At 38.3% G+C, this 20,439-nt stretch overlaps 1 protein-coding gene across 2 annotated transcripts in view; it reads right to left on the bottom strand.

The window, feature by feature from the left end:
• Window positions 1-20,439, bottom strand: part of maneal (mannosidase endo-alpha like) — a 262,891-nt gene that overhangs the window by 2,931 nt on the left and 239,521 nt on the right. Inside the window, exons 3-4 of one of the 2 annotated variants that reach the window (XR_013821949.1) lie at window positions 7,505-7,581; window positions 438-1,795 (exon numbers count right to left, since the gene is read on the bottom strand). Coding sequence is in view for 1 of the 2 variants with exons in the window: in XM_079878081.1 (XP_079734207.1) it covers window positions 1,159-1,795; window positions 7,505-7,581 (714 nt within the window). In the remaining variant the exon portion in view is untranslated. Of the gene's footprint in view, window positions 1-61; window positions 1,796-7,504; window positions 7,582-20,439 lie in introns of those variants that run through there. The other variant, XM_079878081.1, reaches the window with a different exon arrangement.

Below are 20,439 nucleotides of genomic sequence, written 5' to 3'. Positions count from 1 at the left end.
GGTTTGGGGAGCCATGTCATCGGCTGGTATTGGTCCACTGTGCTGTCCACTCAACGCAGCCGTCTACCAGGACATTTCCAGAGCACTTCATGCTTCCTTCAGCAGACAAGCTTTATGGAGATGCTGACTTCATTCTCCAGCAGGATTTGCACCTGCCCACACTGCCAAAAGAACCAAAACCTGGTTCAATGACCATGGTATCACTGTGTAATTACTGTGTGATTTCATGTAATATTCTAATTTTCTGGGATTTTGATTTTGTGGGTTTCGTAAGCCATAATCATCAAAATGATAACAAATAAAGGCTTGAAATATCTCACTTTGCATGTAATGAGTCTACATAATATATTAGTTTCACCTTTTATGTTGAATTCTTGAAATAAATCCACTTTTTGATGATATTCTAATTTTATGACCAGCACCTGTATATGTGGTGCAATGCGGTGCCAGGCGCGAAGCAAGTGCTTTTTGCTAGTTTCAGCCCAACACAGTTATCATTTTCACATCCTGTGCCATGTTGTTTAAATAGCAAATGCATGTGCGCCCATGGGCGTGCTGGTCTGAAAACAAGGTGCGTTCAGGCGCATTGTTGGCGCGTTGCCATTTTGAGGCAACTGAAATAGACTGCGCCATTGACCAACTGAAACCTGGCCTAAAGTCTAAAGTGTCGAATCTTGAAGCTCAACACACAATCATCTTCATTAAAAGTAGTGAGACTAAATTATTGTACCAGTGCTGATGCTGCTTTTCTGATGCAGCGATCTTTGATTTTGAAATTAGCTCACATTAACAAAAGGTATTGCCATCCGATCAGTAAAAACACACGAAGTGACCAGGTGTAAACAAGCCTTTCGTGACTTGGGGGCAAACCTCATGATGAAGATATGGCTGGTGATGGCCAATGGGTAACTTACACCAACTGATCATTTTTCGGCAAACTGTTTTTGTAAATACTTATATCGAAACATATGCCTGCAAGAAAATTACAGTACATCAATCGTTTATCAATGAACCAAATGTGAGCGAGAAGGTGGCTTGTCCTTTCTAATTAGCTGCCATTAAAATGTATGCATAAATTGAAGGATCATAATTGACAAAGTTAGTGTTAAAACAATCTAAACACAAAACTCAACAATGGTAAGAAGTTACGAGGTCCAATCACATAAGCCACTGCTCTTTCTCCTTACTGAAATGTTCCGCCCACTTCCTGGTGAGCTCCAGGTAGTGGTCTGGCTGATGGGGTTTGTAGTCCAAATACAGACGGGCCACAGTCTTCTTAGGCACGGCCCTCTCAATCTGAGTTCCTTCATGCCACTCATTAAATGACGTTACTGTGATGATATCAGGCCTTACTGATATTGCCGCCTGCAAAGAGGTCTCGTAATATCGCCCATTCACTCTGTTGCGTGTGTTGTGGTTGTTCCACGGCCGAACTGCGGTGTCCATATAACCAGGTCCAGCACTAGGTACAAACAGTAAGTTGCTCTTGTCGCAGAAAGCTTTGATTGCTTTCCAGTTCTGGTGAGAAGATCCAAAGGAAAAGCCATTAGAAGCAAAGTAGGTGTACATGCCGTCGAAACCACCAGCTTGGATTTCTTGCTTGTGGCGCTCTTCCACAATGAGGGCAATGAAGATGCCATCATAAGGAGTTCCTCGGAGACTGTGAGATCCTCTGACAGTTAGCAGCTCAGCCCAGGTCTCAGGTGGCATAAGGTAGGAGTCATACACATAAAAGAGTGGAAGGACCTTCCCAGTGCTGGACTTAAACCTGTAGAAAGCCCCATGTTTCCCATATCTATAAAAAGATTTCAGGAGCAATGTGTTTATTTATAATGAACTCATTTTGGAGCTAAGCATGTATCACAGTTGTAATATTATAGTACATATACACACTCTATTTGTTATTTAAATAATGTTTTTTTACATAAAAATATTACATTTATTGATAACACTAAAAAAGCTCAATTAATTACCATTTTGCATTAGGTATCATCAACTAATAACAAACAAAACTTTTAATCTACAGTTTTTTTAGCATATTCGGTTGCATATACTGAAATTAGTTAATATACTGTGAATGCACGAATTAACTGTGAATATTATATTTATGAATTAATATTACCTAATGTATTAACCAATGTTAATGAATTGAGCCTTATTAAGTGTTACCCAATTCTTTCTTCTGTGGAACACAAAAGAAGATATTCTTGTACCCAAACAGTTTTTGGTTACCATTGACTGCCACTGTATGAAAAAAAAAAAAAAAAACACACACACACACACACAAAACACTAAGGCGCCTCTCAAAATATTTTCTTTTATTTTCCACAGAAGTAAAGTCATACAGATTTGGAAAGGTGTGTGTGGGGGGGTGTGGGGGTGTGGGGTTGTGTGTGTGTGTGTGGGGGGGGGGGGGTAAATGATGACAATTTTAATTTCTGGGTGAACTATCCCTTTATCCCTAGTTAAATGTTAATTTAAACATTTACTCAGGGTTCTCAAGTCTCACGCATTGGCCGTGAGACACACGCAATTCAACCAGTTCACACGCTCACAAGCCACACCGTGTATTTCTCACGCTGAAAAGGCAATGCCAACCAAGTTGTCCTGCAAGCTTTACATATAACGTTGTATACGAGGTGCAGGCACACAAAGTGAAGTTTCCTGCCGCCAGCACGTATCTCGGCCAGATTGCGTTCGTTACTAGGCTACATAGATGCGCGAACACACGGAAGTTGACGGAACATTCTTGGCCACCGTACGTTCGTTACTAGGTAACCAACAACATCGCGCGAACACACGTCGTGATGGAGAAGGTAAAGCCTCTGTTATACTCCAGTTTGGACCAAGCGGCAACCTCCCCGTCTCTCTCTTGAAACCAACACGGAAGTGAGTTAAACTGCAATTCGTTGACTGGCCGCTTGAGGCTGTTGTCAGAAGTGAGTCAAATCTGTATCTCCCCCATGTTAAAATGGCAAATTTTACAGCAGAAAAAAACGTGTATAAAGCCTGGTGTCTGTATGTGGATTTGGTCTATACAGCTAATTTTGCCCTTCATAACAACTGTGAGGGGGGTGAATTATTTTATAACTCGTCCGTTTAGTTGATTAATATTTAAATTTAAGGGTGTGGCCAAGCCACTTGAGTGACAGATGGATTGCCGCTGTCAGTGCTAGCCGTTTGTCTGCTGTTACTAGCCGTCACTTCACCTCAGCAATGTTAGCTGCTGAACTTGCCACCTCTGCAGTGTTTGTGCTTTTTTTCGGGATTATTATTTCATACGATTTAATACTTGGGTAACGTTACAAAGCCCACGTCTGTGGATTCCGTCGTTATTGTTCGAGAGAACAACCAGCGCTGTATTTCAGTTGTTTTCCTCTGTGAACATGCACTAATGGATGTCTGACAATTTCGTTGCTTTTGGGGGTTTTCAAATTTAAAACGTCAATAAATGCTCGTTCGTTCTGCTCCCATGGAACAGATGGATTATAATATGCTTATGTTAAGTTACCGTCAGATGAAATCATGCAGGCGTCGGCGCTTTCTCCGTCCGTGAATGAGCGCGGATTTTCTAGCGCATTTACTTGCACTTCAAAGGCAATATATCTATGGTTTAACAGTTAAACCATAACCCATTTGAGAGACGGCCAACATCAGAATTTAAAATGGACTGAATAAGCTCTCTACGAACTTGAGCGATGCCGCGCTGACGGACCATGAAAGAGTGACGGACATGTAACTTATGCACATAAATCACTGTCACACACAAACACTCTCGAAGTAATACACAGTCTCACTTGTAGCCATGTCTTTTAACTAGTATAATATTTCGAAGGGCAAAAATAGGAACGTTTAATTGGCTTTACATCATCAGCTAACTCGATCACGTCGAGCTAGGTGATTTCAGATAGCCAGGCTCATATCTATGACCAGGCTCCTCAGCTCCACTCACGCCCCGCCTGTTTGTCTATTTTCTGTTATCCGGGAGTGACGCAAGGCCAAGATGGCGACGGCCGGCTCCGCCCACTTTAGACTTCAAAAATGCTCTTCAGAAACCTACGGGTGACGTCACGGACACTACGTCCATATTTTTTTACAGTCTATGGTTTGGACGCGTACACGACAGCTGCGCACAGCTCGGACGCGGACTACTTGTATTTATAGACGAATCCGGCGAAACTACCGGAAGTAAGCGGGCGCCATTACTGAGCTGTTGCTGGGTAGCGTTGCGCCATTGCCTCCTATTGGTTTGGTTGCGTCCACTGGAATAAACAGCCCGCGATTTACGACTGTCACTAACGTTACATCTACAACTTTCCTATTCTTCCTCTGCCGAGTTATTTGTACAGTATGAGTGTTGTTAATGGTCTGTGAAAATCGGACAGGTCCTTTTAGAACTAACGTTATGTGTTTATCATCTGGTAGAGTGTGCATTATTTAGCTAACCAAACCATCCGGAGCTCAGATCATTTTTACCCTCAATCAGTGACCTGTAGTTGGCATTTTGTTGATCATCGGATGCCAGGCGAAGGAGAAAATACTCTTGAATACCTTTAAAACAACCGAAGGGGCGCGTTGGGGGCAGTAGTAACATTACTTATGTCTGTTGTTAATGTTTGATTTGCTTGACTGTGACTCTCACTCTGAGAACCAACAACGCTAGCAGTTAGCTTTACCACCCTTTCCTTTTGAAATGTGAAAATGAGATAAATAATGGTCACAAATGAAAAACATGAATTCGTTTATTTAATATTCATTTATTTATTGTTGCCAAATGGACAGATCTTTGTATAGTTTCCTCGTTAGCTAGCCTAGCTAGCATAGTTATTGCCAAGCTATTTTCATAAATAATCTGTAAGATCGTTTGTACCTTCATCTGTGACTGGAGCCCACTGTCTAACATCATCAAGTCATACTGACTGGCTGTAGCTGTCATCGATGGTGCGTTATCACGGAGGTTTGTTTATACTAGTAACAGCTCAGTAATGGCGTCGCCACAAGATGGCAGCCTACACAGAACGCTCGTCGGATTCGTCTATTACTTTCTGCTGAGGTCCGCTCGGTGAACGCGTTCAACGCATGCGCAGTAGATCGGTCTGGACAGTATAATCGATAATATTTTTTATATTTATAGTTTATATTTGCATTTATGTCAAAACCTAGACACTTTAAAACATCAAAATGACATTTATTAATATGTATTCGTGTCAAAATGACATATAAACATCTTTTCCTATTCTATTTTGCCTGGAAACGCTTCCAACAGGCTTGCGTGAAAAATAGGCATTGGTTTTATTTCTAGCATGCACGCATTTTCCGTTTTTTCAAATTCGGCGTCCATGTTATTTCCATCTCTTTCCTAATGAACGCCCGCCCTTTTGTCCGTGCGGTCACAAAAAATGGGAGGCACGCGGCTGTCCACAACGAGCCTCCGCGCGCACCCCTGATGATGAATATAACAGAGGCTTAAGTTGGAAGAAAGCTCGTCTAACATTTTTAGGCTAGATCATTTAATATATAGCCCATCGTATACATTATTATTGATGCAGTCAAAAACTCTACAAAACTCTACAAAAACTCTACAACTACTTTGCAACCAGGCCAGAAGCTTTGGCTCAGTTTGGCTAGCTTACGTTATCTGAAACTATGGAAATGTAAGTGGGTATGGGAAGGAATGAAGATGTATTTCTTCATTTTATTTTAAATTGAATATTTAAATATTTATTTTAAATTATATTATACTGTATTAATAGTCTTTCTAGTTACATTAAGGCTACATGTATTAAAGCAGAGTGCTCTGGGTAATATTTTATATCCTGTCAAAACATACATTAATCATTTGTATTTTTCAAAGATGTCAGGGAAAAAGTTAAAAGATATTTTATCATTTTTCCAAACTGTTTGGAGCAATTTGTTATATTTTTCTAATTTTTGTATATTTGTAATTTTGAAATATAACATTAAAGAGTATATTTGATGTGATGAATTGCTCTGTCATTTATCAGATTTACCAATTATTATCATTTCAATTTGTGCTGGTTAATTATGAACAATGGGTAAAATTGGGGGGTGGGGACGGGCGGGGGTGGGGTTCCATTAGGGCTCCTCCCCTAACTGCATGTGATCTCACTCCAAGCTTTTGATAAAACTTGAGAACCCTGATTTACTTATAAATGTGTTAATTTGTTAAGTTAATTTGAATATTCATTTAATGGAGCTAACATGAATTGACAATAAGTAGTTGTATTTTTATTAGCCAATGTTAACAAAGATTAATAAATAATGGGTTTACAATAAGGTTCCATCTTGTTAACATTAACTACATAGGTTAACCTGAACTAACAATGAAAAATACTTCTAAAGCCTTTCTTAATCTTAGTTCATCCTAATTTTCAACATTTACTAATACATTATTAAAATCAAAAGTTGTATCTATTAATATTATTTAATGGACCTGAGCTAAAATGAACTAAAAATGTGCAGTTGTATTTTTATTAAATAATTTTAACAAAGATGAATAAATACTGTAACAAATGTCGTGCATATTGTTATTGTTAGTTAATGCACGTTAGTTAATGACAATTAATGTCTAATATAATAAAGATGTATAATGTACATGCTGTTTTTTCTAAACGCTTCAAACATTTGTTGTGAAAACTACTAAATTTACATACATCCTTTCCAAAACATTTTCTTTTAGAAAAATGTATTAGTACAATGTAAGTTTTCTCAAAGATGTTTTTGCATTCATGGGTTCATGAATGATAATGACCATTTTTGGTAATCCAAAATACTTAAACTGCACATCGTGTGTTGGTTATGTTTGTAAATTTTATTTACGTTTATTTTTTATTTTTACATGGAACATTTAAAAAAAACAGAAAAACAAAACAATTACAAAACAACCTAACTTCAACATTGTACAGTGTTCTAAAAAGGGTTTGAGCTTGCTGGAATGTTATGTGTCCTTGTTCTAAAGGTGAGCATCTCAGAACACATGGTTCCACAGCATTATAGCTGTCTGTATTACATGATAGTTAGACCATGTAAACCTACACTTTACCTAGATCAGTTTTACATAGTGTCTTTCTTTCCAAAGTATTCCTGTTGCTAGAGGAGAACAATTTATGGTTAAATAACTTTATAACGTGTTCGCTAAAAAAAATAAAAAAAATAAATACTCAGTATGTTACAGTCAGTAGATTGTTATAGTGCTATAGATTTACAGACTGCAGCCATTGTTACAGGCTTTAGGGTTAGCCACAATTGCATCAGGTAATGTTATACGTTCTGTTTCATGAATGATTAATGGAAGAAAAGTCCTCTATTTTTAAAACACCACTCTCTTTTTCCTTTGGCCAGGCTGGATTGAATTCCATCCCCATCTCCTGAGTTCAAAGCAAACCAGCTAGACCTTCAGGTTAGCAGACAGGAACTCTCTGAACTTTACTGTCGGAAAGGGTCAGGAGGTATGGAGGTATGATAGTGAGGAGGTGCAACCTACTTGTCAATGATGTATTTGATGTTGTCATGCACACTGAGGTCTGTCCGACCTTTGTAGGGCTGCAGGTGAAACGCAACCTGTAAAGAATTGGATTTAATTAAATAAGGAAGAAAATAAATCCCTAGCAGTATCAAAATCAGTTCTTTCAAATGTGTCATTCAAACATACAGCCAACATCTGCCTGTAATAAACTGATACATATCTTGATAATGATACAGTGAAATGCAACAAAAAAGTAAGTGGACATTAAGTCCCACTTAAAAATGTGTGAATGAATGACATGCATTAGATGCAAAATATCAAAACAAGTGTCATCTGATCAAACAAATACGGCAGGACAAATTTTATGCTGATGTGTCAATGATTTTTTGGGGTTTTCACACTGGGGACATTTGCTGGAATGTTCCCGGCACCCCCCTGCAGTGTTAGTCTGGTTATACTCTCACTTTATTCTATCGAACACTGGTGCATTTGCGTTCATTCTTACGGCATCACAAACGTACACAGCGCATGATAGAAAACAGAACGTGGTTCAATATATACATTTTCTATTATAAATTTGGTGTTATTATGTGCAGCAGAGAAAACAACAATTGTGTCCATGAAGACGGCTTTCTGCTGCTTGCAAACGGACTCTTTTAAAAATATAGCTGACTGTGAGCCATTCATTAGCCACTTTTATTGGACTCACTCTGCAGGATTTAACTAAACCCTCACTCTCAACCGTACCCAAGGTAAATCATCACCACTGTCTTCCCCAATCAGGGCCTTAAATAGGGTATCCAGGGTGCACCCTCGGTTGAAATTGTGTTCTGGGGTCAATAGGTAACTGTGGCCCTTTGTTGGGTAGTCTGTGCCAAACCAGGTAAAACCCACTGAAGCTAAGCAGGGTTGAGCCTGGTTAGTACCTGGATGGGAGATCTCCTGGGAAAACTAGGTTGCTGCTGGAAGAGGTGTTAGTGAGGCCAGCAGGGGGTGCTCATCCTGTGGTCTGTGTGGGTCCTATAGACCCAGTAAAGTGATGGGGACACTATACTGTCAAAGAGCACCGTCCTTCGGATGAGACGTTAAACCGAGGTCCTGACTCTCTGTGGTCATTAAAAATCCCAGGATGTCCTTTGAAAACAAGTAGGGGTTTAACCCACTCTGTCTCCTCTCCACCAGTAAGCTGGTGTGTGGTGGGCGTTCTGGCACAATATGGCTGCCGTCGCATCATCCAGGTGGATGCTGCACATTGGTGGTGGTTGAGAAGATTCCCCCATTCCATATGTAAAGTGCTTTGAGTACCCAGATAAGCGCTATATAAATGTAACAAATTATTATCATTATTAAAACTGGATAAATTTGACAACAGACATCTTGTGTCCTCTACTAAAAGAAAACTTCCTGAGGGGAAACTTCCTGAATGAAATTAAGGTTTGTTTTACATTGTTTTCCTATCAAATTATTACTGTAGAAATAGGAAAACTGATGTAGTCTCATATTTTAACTTTTTTTAATACATGAAAAACTGTTTAATTTAATACAAAGTACATCTTTTATGCAATCATACTTTCTAAAGTATGGCTTAAGTTTTCAAACAACATATTATTAATGTATTCACAATATATATTTTTTTCTGTTGATTTGACTATTTAACAAAAAATGTTTAAAAAAAACATTTAAAATTAAAGCTGCAAGCAGCATTTATCGGGGTTCAAGCAGTTAAGGCCTTTAAGGCATTTAAGCATTTAAGACATTAAAGCTACACTGTGTGATTTTTTCCCCCATCTAGCGGTGAAATTGTATATGACTACCCAGTGAATATTAGTTTCTGTTCCTTTCAATTCCGAGGGCGTTTTAACTCATACGGTGGCCGTATTATTCCAAGATTAACATGGCTTCCAGTTATCGACTTCGTCCATGACAATAATAAACAATAATATGTCTAAAATGAATAAAACTACAGGACAGATTTCAGGAGGTAAACTTCACCCTTGGAATCGGCTATCCCAGCATAATCAGATTAGGCTAACGTTACAATGTGTACAAAGTAAAAGCAATTAAAAATAACTAAAATTTACAGTGTCCTTTTTTTATATAGCTTAAATTGCGCCTTTAAAACTATTCATCACCTGTGATCCGTCGCAGCACAGATTTATGTTACAAGGTAAACAATACTTTTTCACCATTGACGCGAGGATGAAGTTATTATTTACACAAATAGGCAGAATTACCTGTCGAGAAGAAAGCAGGCAACTTCGGCGTCCGTTTTAAAATCTTTGCTCCACATGAGCTCTTTCCATCTGTGAAAAGTTACTCCAATATTGACTTTGGTCTTGCTGATTTGCCTGTCGCGTTGCCGTTTTAATTCTCTCTTTCAAATGTGAGTGAACACGCAGACACGCACACACACACACACCACACTATCTTTCAAATCTGCCGGCAGTCCAGCAGTCGCGAGCTCGCGAGTAATCTCACCCTCGCATTCGTCACTGAGTGAAAAACGCAAAAGGCGAAGCTTGAATTTACAGATATGTCCCTCTTTGGCTAATGTAGTTTCAAGATGGAGGGGCAACATGGCGACCGGCATTCTAACCCCTCACCCGTATGTACTTTCAATGGCAGATTATAAACTTACGAGAATACTTTATTACTTGAAAGAAGTAAATATACATTAATGAGCACATATATTTTTGATAGAACTAAGTGTTTTGCTAAGAATCAACTAAAAACATTACACAGTGTAGCTTTAAGATTTATTTAGAAAGCTTTTAACCACTGAAATAATAGATTGAAAAGTCCATTTACAGCCAATACAGGCAATTTACAATAGGAAATATATGGTTTTCAAAGCTTTTTAACAGTTATAGCACCACCTATCATCCGATCTACATAAAATTTTGCATGCTTGTTTAGAATGTTATGGCACATATGCTCACCAATTTTCGTGATGTTCTGAGTTTTTGTTTAGGATTTATAGGCTTTTGATTGCATTTTGCCACGGCCATTTTCTTTATGACCCAATTATACCCCTGCGAAAAATGCAAAAGTTCAACTTTTTTTGATAATTATTGATCTACAGAGTCCAGAGAATTGTCCTAGATTCGTTTGGTTCCGATCGGGCGAAAAACCAGGGACTAGTTCGCAAAAGTAGGTTTTTAACATATTCGTGAATAATTAATAAACTGTTTGATTGACAGCAATGGTTCTAGAGGCAAAGTTGTTCAGCATGAGCAGATCTATCAAATGATATGCATTTTGTGATGATAAGTGTAACACCACGTGATTACAGAGCCATAAAACTCGTTAGCGCCAACTAGTGGCCGATTTCTTTCAAAATTCTTACAGACCTCTGTTAACCTTGTCCAATAGGTGCTCAAACTTCATTGGCCGATGGCGGCCATGTTTTTTGAGATACACCAATGTCCTCATAGACATACATGACAGCTTGGACCAAGACACTGCATACCAATTTTCAAGTCAATCGGACTAACGGTCAGGTGGTTATAGCCTGATTTATGTTTTTTTCATGTTATAGCGCCACCATGTGGCCAATCGACGCATTTTTTTTACTATGACCTCAGATTGACCTCGTACACATGATTACCGAGTTTGGTGAAGATACCTCATTTACTTCTGGAGTTATAGCCATTTTAGTAAAATAGGCTCCTCCCACAACGTGCGTTTTGGCGCCCCTTAGCGACCGTGAATCGAAATTCCAACATTTTTTCAATAATTATTGATATTCAGACTTCAGAGAACATCTCTGCACTGGTTTGGTTCCAATCGGGCAAAAAACCTAGGACTAGTTCGCAAAAGTAGGTTTTTTACAAAATTCAAAATGGCGGAAAAAATTTGCATACCGGAAATGAAATCGGAGATATATGTTTTGTTTGCCATGAGGTCATGATTACAGTGATATAAGACACTTGAGTCTACGACATACAGTCTAGGAGTTATGATCAGTTTCGCGCTTTTGATCGCTGTAGCGCCACCTATGGGCCGATTTGGCTAAGTCCGTGTATCTGAGTAGCGAGCAATACTACTACCATTTGACCAAGTATCACGTCTCTAGGCCTTACGGTTTTGGCTGCACGATGCGTTTTAGGGAAGAATAATAATAATTAAAGCTGCAAGCAGCATTTATCGGGGTTCAAGCAGTTAAGGCCTTTAAGACCTTTAAGCACACAAGCATCAAAAGACATTACGTTTTATTAGGGGTTCAAGCATGAAATGCTGAAACCCTATTGTAATTGTCCTGATATTTAGGGGTTCAAGCACAAAGTGCTGAAACCCTATTGTAATTGTGCTGATTTTTATTAGGGGTTCAAGCACGAAGTGCTGAAACCCTATTGTAATTGCTCTGATTTTTATTATTAGGGGTTCAAGCACGAAGTGCTGAACACCTATTGTAATTGTACTGATTTTTATTATTATTATTAGGGGTTCAAGCACGAAGTGCTGAAACCCTATTGTAATTGCCCTGATTTTTATTATTAGGGGTTCAAGCACGAAGTGCTGAAACCCTATTGTAATTGTACTGATTTTTATTAGGGGTTCAAGCACGAAGTGATATCTTGCTATTGGCGTGGCAAAATACACTCAAAAGCCTATAAATCATAAATGAAAACTCAGAACTTCACAAAAATTGGTCAGCATATGTGACATAACATCAGTAACAAGCATGCAAAATGCTATGGAGATCGGACGATAGGTGGCGCTATAACTGTTAAAAGGCTTTAAAACCATATATTTCCTATGGTAAACTGCCTGTATTGGCTGTAAATGGTCTTTTCCATCTCTGATCATATAATTTTCATATCATAATGTTAAAAACTAGTGCAATACAATTCTCTGGACTCACTAGAACAATAATTGTCAGAAAAAGTTGAACTACTTCATTTGGATAGCTATAATAGGTTCACTTCAAAATGTGGCCTTTACCAAGTGTCCCCCAAAAGCCTATATCTCTTTAATGAATGTTCAAACATTCTTAAAAACAAGTCAGGACATGTGAAATATCACTCTGAACATGCATGAAAATTTTCAGACAGATCTGACAAAATTTGCCTCTATAACAGTTAAAAAGGTGAAAATGATATGAATATAATGGCATATTAAGCCAAGAAGTGGTATTTTACTGCCCCCTGCTGTTTAACATAGTCATGTTGTCATATTGTTCTATAATTTATATTTAGACTTTATAAAATCACTATTTTAACATTTACAATTACATTTAGTCAAAATCCATCTGTTAAAGTATTAGTATTGACAGTGTGTAAACATGCATTATGGAGTTCAAATGGAAAAACAGGTTTGCTTTAGTACAGAAAAATGGTGAAAATCAAGAAGTTTAAAGTGAAAGTGAGCCAATATGTGGTCTTCTACTGCCCTCTGCTGGCCATTCTACTTATTAATGAAGACTACTCACATATGCTTTTGCATTCATTAGACACTAAAAATCACTTATATAACAATAAAACACTAAAAAATCACTTATATAACAATTACTATTGTAGCACAATCATATTTTGTCAGAGTTTATCACTTCATTTTTACTGATACTTCACATAATTGCTAGCAATGTGGTAAATCATTGTTAAATCACACTAAAAACATGGTAAATCATAATAAATAATACTAGAATGTGGTGTATCAAGGTAAATCATACTACAATCCTGGTACATCATTCTAGAACATGGTATATCATGGTACATCATGCTAGAACATGGTAAATCATGGTAAACTATGCTAGAACAGGGTAAATCATGGTAAGCCATGATAAATCATGGTAAACTATGATAAATCATGATAAACTATGGTAATCCATGCTAGAATCACAGTAAACAATGGTAAATCATACTAGAATGTAGTATATCATGGTAAATTATGCTAGAATATGGCAAATCATGCTAGAATCATAGGAAATAATACTATAATGTGCTAAATTGTTGTGGGAGGAGCCTATTTTACTAAAATGGCTATAACTCAAGAAGTAAATGAGATATCTTCACCAAACTCAGTACACATGTGTATGGGTTCAATTTGAGGTCACAGTAAACAATTTTATGGAGATCGGACCATAGGTGGCGCTATAACTGTTAAAAAGCTTTAAAACCATATATATCCCATGGTAAACTGCCTGTATTGGCTGTAAATGGTGTTTTCCATCTATTATGTCAGTGGTTACATGCTTGCTAAATAAAACTTGATAACTTTTGATGCTTTTGTGCTTAAATGCCTTAAAGGCCTTAACTGCTTGAACCCCGATAAATGCTGCTTGCAGCTTTAATTAGGGGTTCAAGCACGAAGTGCTGAAACCCTATTGTAATTGTACTGATTTTTATTATTAGGGGTTCAAGCACGAAGTGCTGAAACCCTATTGTAATTGTCCTGATTTTTATTATTATTCTTCCGCCATAAAACGCATCGTGCAGCCCAAACCGTAAGTGCTGGAGCCTTGAAACTTTGCCAGATGGTAGTACAAAAATCGAGGAGAGGTTATCAAATTATGACCCCGATTGGCCAATAGGTGACGCTTATAGTAAGCAAAAGTATGAAATTGCTAATAACTCCTAGACGGTTTGTCGTAGCCTCAAGTGTCTTATATCACTGTAATCCTTGGCTCAAGGCGGACAAAACGTATATCTCCGATTTCATTTCCGGTATGCAAATCTTTCCGCCATTTTGAATTTTGTCTAAAACCTACTTTTGCAAACTAGTCCTAGGTTTTTCGCCCGATCGGAACCAAACCAGCGCAGAAATGTTCACTGGAATCTGAAGATCAATAATTATCGAAAAAAAGTTGAAATTTCGATTCATGGTTGCTAAGGGGCACCAAAACGTACGTTGTGGGAGGAGCCTATTTTATTAAAATGGCTATAACTCCAGAAGTTAATGAGTTATCTTCACCGAACTCGGTACACATATGTAAGTGGTCCATCTGAGGTCACAGTAAAAAAATCGCGGCGATTGGCCACATGGTGGCGCTATGAAACGAAAAAAACGTATAGACACCTGACTGTTTTTCCGAATGACTTGAAATTTGGTATGCAGTGTCTTGGCCCAAGGTGTCATGTATGTCTAAAAGGATATTGGCGTATCTCAAAAAACATGGCCGCCATTGGCCAATGAGGTTTGAGCACCTATTAAACAAGGTTAACGAAGTCCGATCGGAACGAAACTCGGTGGGCATGTATGGCTCAAGCCCCTAGAGGTCTGTAAGAATTTTGAAAGAAATCGGCCACTAGTTGGCGCTAACGAGTTTTAAGGCTCTGTAATCACGTGGTGTAACAAATTTTGTCACAAAATTCATATCATTTGATAGATCTCCTCATGCTGAACAACTTTGCCTCAAGAACTACTGCTGTCAATCAAACCATTCATTAAATATTTGCAAATATGTTAAAAACCTACTTTTGCGAACTAGTCCTAGGTTTTTTGCCCGATCGGAACCAGACCAGTCTAGGACAATTCTCTGGACTCTCTAGATGAATAATTATCAAAAAAAGTTTAACTTTTGCATTTGGATGGCTGTAATAGGGTTATTTATAAAATGGGCGTGGCAAAATACACTAAAAAGCCTATAAATTCTAAATGAAAACTCAGAACTTCACAAAAATTGGTGAGCATATGTGACATAACATCCTTAACAAGCATGCAACATTTCATGGAGATCGGACTATAGGTGGCGCTATAACTGTTAAAACACTTTAAAACCATATATTATATGGTAAATTGCCTGTATTGGCTGTAAATGGTCTTTTCCATGTATAATCATATAATGTTCATATAATAATGTTCAAAACCAGTGCAGTGCAATTTTCTGGACTCTCTAGATCAATAATTATCAGAAAAAGTATAACTTCTTCATTTGGATGGCTATAATAGTGTCACTTCAATATGTAGCCTTGACCAAGTGTCTCCAAAAGCCTATATCTCTTTAATAAAAACAAGTCAGAACATGTGACTCTTAAGAACCATGAAAAATTTCAGACAGATCGGACAAAATTTGCCTCTATAACAGTTAAAAAGGTAAAAATGATATAACATGGCATATTAAGTCAATAAGTGGTATTGTACTGCCCCCTGCTGTCATTTCATCATACTACTCCCTAATATTGTTATATAATTCATATTTAGACTTTATAAAATCATTATTTTAACATTTACAATCACATTTAGTCAAAACTCATCTATTGAAGTATTACTATTGACAATTGTGTCAAATTAAGGAATGGAATCCTGAAACGAAAGTAAAAATGGAGGCCGCCATTTAGGCCACGCCCCCCCCAGTACAAATTCACTCATAACTCGAAAACGGGAAGTCGCTGCGCGCTCAAATTTTGATGGTAAGGACCTCTCCGGGCTCTTGATTGAAATGTATGGTCGCGGGCCTCGGGATATCATCATATAAATCATGATAAACTATGGTTAATCATGTTAGAATGTGGTATATCATGGCAAATCATGCCAGAACATGGTAAATAAAGGTAAACTAAGATAAAATCATGGTAAACTATGCTAGAACAGGGTAAATCATGGTAAACCATGATAAATCATGATAAACTATGGTAAATCATGCTAGAATGTGTTATATCATGGTAAATCATGCTAGAACATGGTATTTTCCATCTATGATGTCAGTGGTTACATGCTTGCTAAATAAACTTGATGTCTTTTGATGATTTTGTGCTTAAAGGCCTTAAAGGCCTTAACTGTTTGAACCCCGATAAATGCTGCTTGCAGCTTTAATTAGGGGTTCAAGCATGAAATGCTGAAACCCTATTGTAATTGTGCTGATTTTTATTATTATTATTAGGGGTTCAAGCACGAAGTGCTGAAACCCTATTGTAATTGTGCTGATTTTTATTATTATTATTAGGGGTTCAAGCACGAAGTGCTGAAACCCTATTGTAATTGTGCTGATTTTTATTAGGGGTTCAAGCACGAAGTGCTGAAACCCTATTGTAATTGTGCTGATTTTTATTATTAGGGGTTCAAGCACGAAGTGCTGAAACCCTATTGTAATTGTACTGATTTTTATTATTATTTTTCTTCTCCGCTAAAACGCATCGTGCAGCCCAAACCGTAAGAGCTGGAACCTTGAAACTTTGCCAGATGGTAGTACAAAAATCGAGGAGAGGTTCAGAGAGTATGACCCCGATTGGCCCATAGGTGGCGCTATAGCAACCAAAAGCGCGAAACTGCTCAGAACTCCTAGACCGTATGTCGTAGACTCAAGTGTATCATATCATTGGAAAGCTGGATACCTGAAGAACAAAATGTATATCTCCGATTTCATTTCCGGTATGCAAATTTTTCCGCCATTTTGAATTTTGTTAAAAACCTACTTTTGCGAACTAGTCCTAGGTTTTTTGCCCGATCGGAACCAAACCAGTGCAGAAATGTTCTCTGGAGACTGAAGATCAATAATTATCGAAAAAAAGTTGAAATTTCGAATCACGGTCGCTAAGGGGCGCCAAAATGTATGTTGTTGGAGGAGCCTATTTTACTAAAACGGCTATAACTCCAGAACTAAATGAGGTATAATCACCAAACTCGGTACACATGTGTAAGAGGTCACTCTGGGGTCACAGTAAAAAAATCGCGGCGATTGGCCACATGGTGGCGCTATAACATGAATAAAACATAAAACAGGCTATAACCACCTGACCATTAGTCCGATTGACTTGAAAATGGGTATGCAGTGTCTTGGCCCAAGGTGTCATATATGTCTATGAGGACATTGGTGTATCTCAAAAAACATGGCCGCCATCGGCCAATGAAGTTTGAGCACCTATTAGACAAGGTTAACGGAGGCCGATCGGAACGAAACTCGATGGGCATGTTCGAGTCATGGCCCTAGAGGTCTGTAAGAATTTTGAAAGAAATCGGCCACTAGTTGGCGCTAACGAGTTTTATGGCTCTGTAATCACGTGGTGTTACACTTATCGTCACAAAATGCATATCATTTGATAGATCTGCACATGATGAACAATTTTGCCTCAAGAACTATTGCTGTCAATCAAACCGTTCATTAATTATTCGCGAATATGTTAAAAACCTACTTTTGCGAACTAGTCCTAGGTTTTTCGCCCGATCGGAACCAGACCAGTCTAGGATAATTCTATGGACTCTCTAGATCAATAATTATCAAAAAAAAGTTGAACTTTTGCATTTTGCGCATGGCTATAATAGGGTCATAAAGAAAATGGGTGTGGCAAAATGCACAAAAAAGCCTATAAATCATAAATGAAAACTCAGAACTTCACAAAAATTGGTGGGAATATGTGACATAACATCATTAACAAGCATGCAAAATTTTATGGAGATCGGACTATAGGTGGCGCTATAACTGTTAAAAAGCTTTTAAACCATATATTTCCTATGGTAAATGGTCTTTTTCATCTATTATGTCAGTAGTTACATGCTTGCTAAATAAATCTTAATAACTTTTGATGCTTTTATGCTTAAAGGCCTTAAAGGCCTTAATTGCTTGAACCCCGATAAATGCTGCTTGCAGCTTTAATTAGGGGTTCAAGCACGAAGTGCTGAAACCCTATTGTAATCGTCCTGATTTTTATTATTATTATTTTTCCGCCATAAAACGCATCGTGCAGCCCAAACCGTAAGACCTAGAGACTTGAAACTTTGCCAGATGGTAGTACTATTGCTCGCTACTCAGATACACGGACTCAGCCCAATCGGCCCATAGGTGGCGCTATAGCAATCAAAAGCGCAAAACTGCTCAGAACTCCCAGACCGTAAGGCGTAGCTTCAAGTGTCTTATATCATTGAAATCCAGAGCTCCTGAAGAAAAAAACGTATATCTCCGATTTCATTTCCGCCATGATAGATTTTTCGCCATTTTGAATTTTGTCAAAAACCTACTTTTGCGAACTAGTCCCTGGTTTTTCGCCCGATCGGAACCAAACCAGTGCGGAATTGTTCTCTGGAGTCTGAAGATCAATAATTATCGAAAAAAAGTTGAAATTTCGATTAATGGTCGCTAGGGGGTGCAAAATTAACGTTGTGGGAGGAGCCTATTTTACTAAAATGGCTATAACTCAAGAAGTAATTAAGTAAACTTCACCAAACTTGGTACACATGTGTAAGAGGTCAATCTGAGGTCACAGTAAAAAAATTGCGTCGATTGGCCACATGGTGGCGCTATAAAACAAATAAAAACATATAGACAACTGACCGTTTTTCCGAATGACTTGAAATTTGGTATGCAGTGTCTTGGCCCAAGGGGCCATGTATGTCTAAAAGGATATTGGCGTATCTCGAAAAACATGGCCGCCATTGGCCAATGAGGTTTGAGCACCGTTAACGAAGTCCGATCAGAGCGAAACTCGATGGGCATGTTCGGCTCAAGCCCCTAGAGGTCTGTAAGAATTTTGAAAGAAATCGGCCACTAGTTGGCGCTAACGAGTTTTAAGGCTCTGTAATCACGTGGTGTTACACTTATCATCACAAAATGCATATCATCTGATAGATCTGCTCATGCTGAACAACTTTGCCTCAAGAACCATCACTGTCAATCAAACTGTTCATTAAATATTCATGAATATGTTAAAAACCTACTTTTGCGAACTAGTCCCTGGTTTTTCGCCCGATCACAACCAGACCAGTCTAGGACAATTCTCTGGACGCTCTAGATCAATAATTATCGAAAAAAAGTTGAACTTTTGCATTTTTCGCATGGGTATAATTGGGTCATAAAGAAAATGGGCGTGGCAAAATGCACTCAGAAGCCTATAAATCCTAAACGAAAACTCAGAACTTCACGAAAATGGGTGAGCATATGTGCCATAACATTCTAAACAAGCATGCAAAATTTCATGTAGATCGGACCATAGGTGGCGCTATAACTGGCAAAAAGGTTTGAAAACTACATATTTCCTATGGTAAATTGCCTATATTGGCTGTAAATGGATTTTTCCATCTATAATTTCAGTGGTTAAAAGCTTGTTAAATAAAACGTAATGTCTTAAATGCTTATGTGCTTAAAGGCCTTAAATGCTTGAACCCCGATAAATGCTGCTTGCAGCTTTAATTAGGGGTTCAAGCACGAAGTGCTGAAACCCTATTGTAATTGTGCTGATTTTTATTATTATTATTATTATTATTATTATTATTCCGCCGTAAAACGCATCGTGCAGCCCAAACCGTAAGAGCTGGAACTTTGAAACTTTGACAGATGGTAGTACAAAAATCGAGGAAAGGTTCAGAGATTATGACCCCGATTGGCCCATAGGTGGCGCTATAACAACCAAAAGCGCGAAACTGCTCATAACTCCTAGACCGTATGTCGTAGACTCAAGTGTCTTATATCATTGGAAAGCTGGACGCCTGACGAACAAAACGTATATCTCCGATTTCATTTCCGCCATGATAGATTTTCCGCCATTTTGAATTTTGTCAAAAATCTACTTTTGCGAACTAGTCCCTGGTTTTTTGCCCGATTGGAACCAAACTAGTGCAGAAATGTTCTCTGGAGACTGAATATCAATAATTATCGAAAAAAAGTGGAAATTTCGATTCACGGTCGCTAAGGGGCGCCAAAACGTACGTTGTGGGAGGGGCCTATTTTACTAAAATGGCTATAACTCCCGATGTAAATGAGGTATCTTCACCAAACTTGGTACACATGTGTATGAGCTTACTCTGGGGTCACAGTAAAAAAATCGCGACGATTGGCCTCATGGTGGCGCTATAAAATGAAAAATATATAAAACAGGCTATAACCACCTGACCGTTAGTCCGATTGACTTGAAAATTGGTATGCAGTGTCTTGGTCCAAGGTGCCATGTATGTGTATGAGGACATTGGCGTATCTCAAAAAACATGGCCGCCATCGGCCAACGAAGTTTGAGCACCTATTAGACAAGGTTAACGGAGGCCGATCGGAACGAAACTCAATGGGCATGTTCGGCTCATGGCCCTAA

Source organism: Squalius cephalus (genome assembly GCF_949319135.1).
Source record: "Squalius cephalus genome assembly, chromosome: 8".
In the NCBI taxonomy this organism is placed as follows: Eukaryota; Metazoa; Chordata; class Actinopteri; order Cypriniformes; family Leuciscidae; genus Squalius; species Squalius cephalus.
The sequence above is the reverse complement of the archived record's forward strand: the minus strand, read 5'-3'. Positions and strand labels throughout refer to the sequence as shown.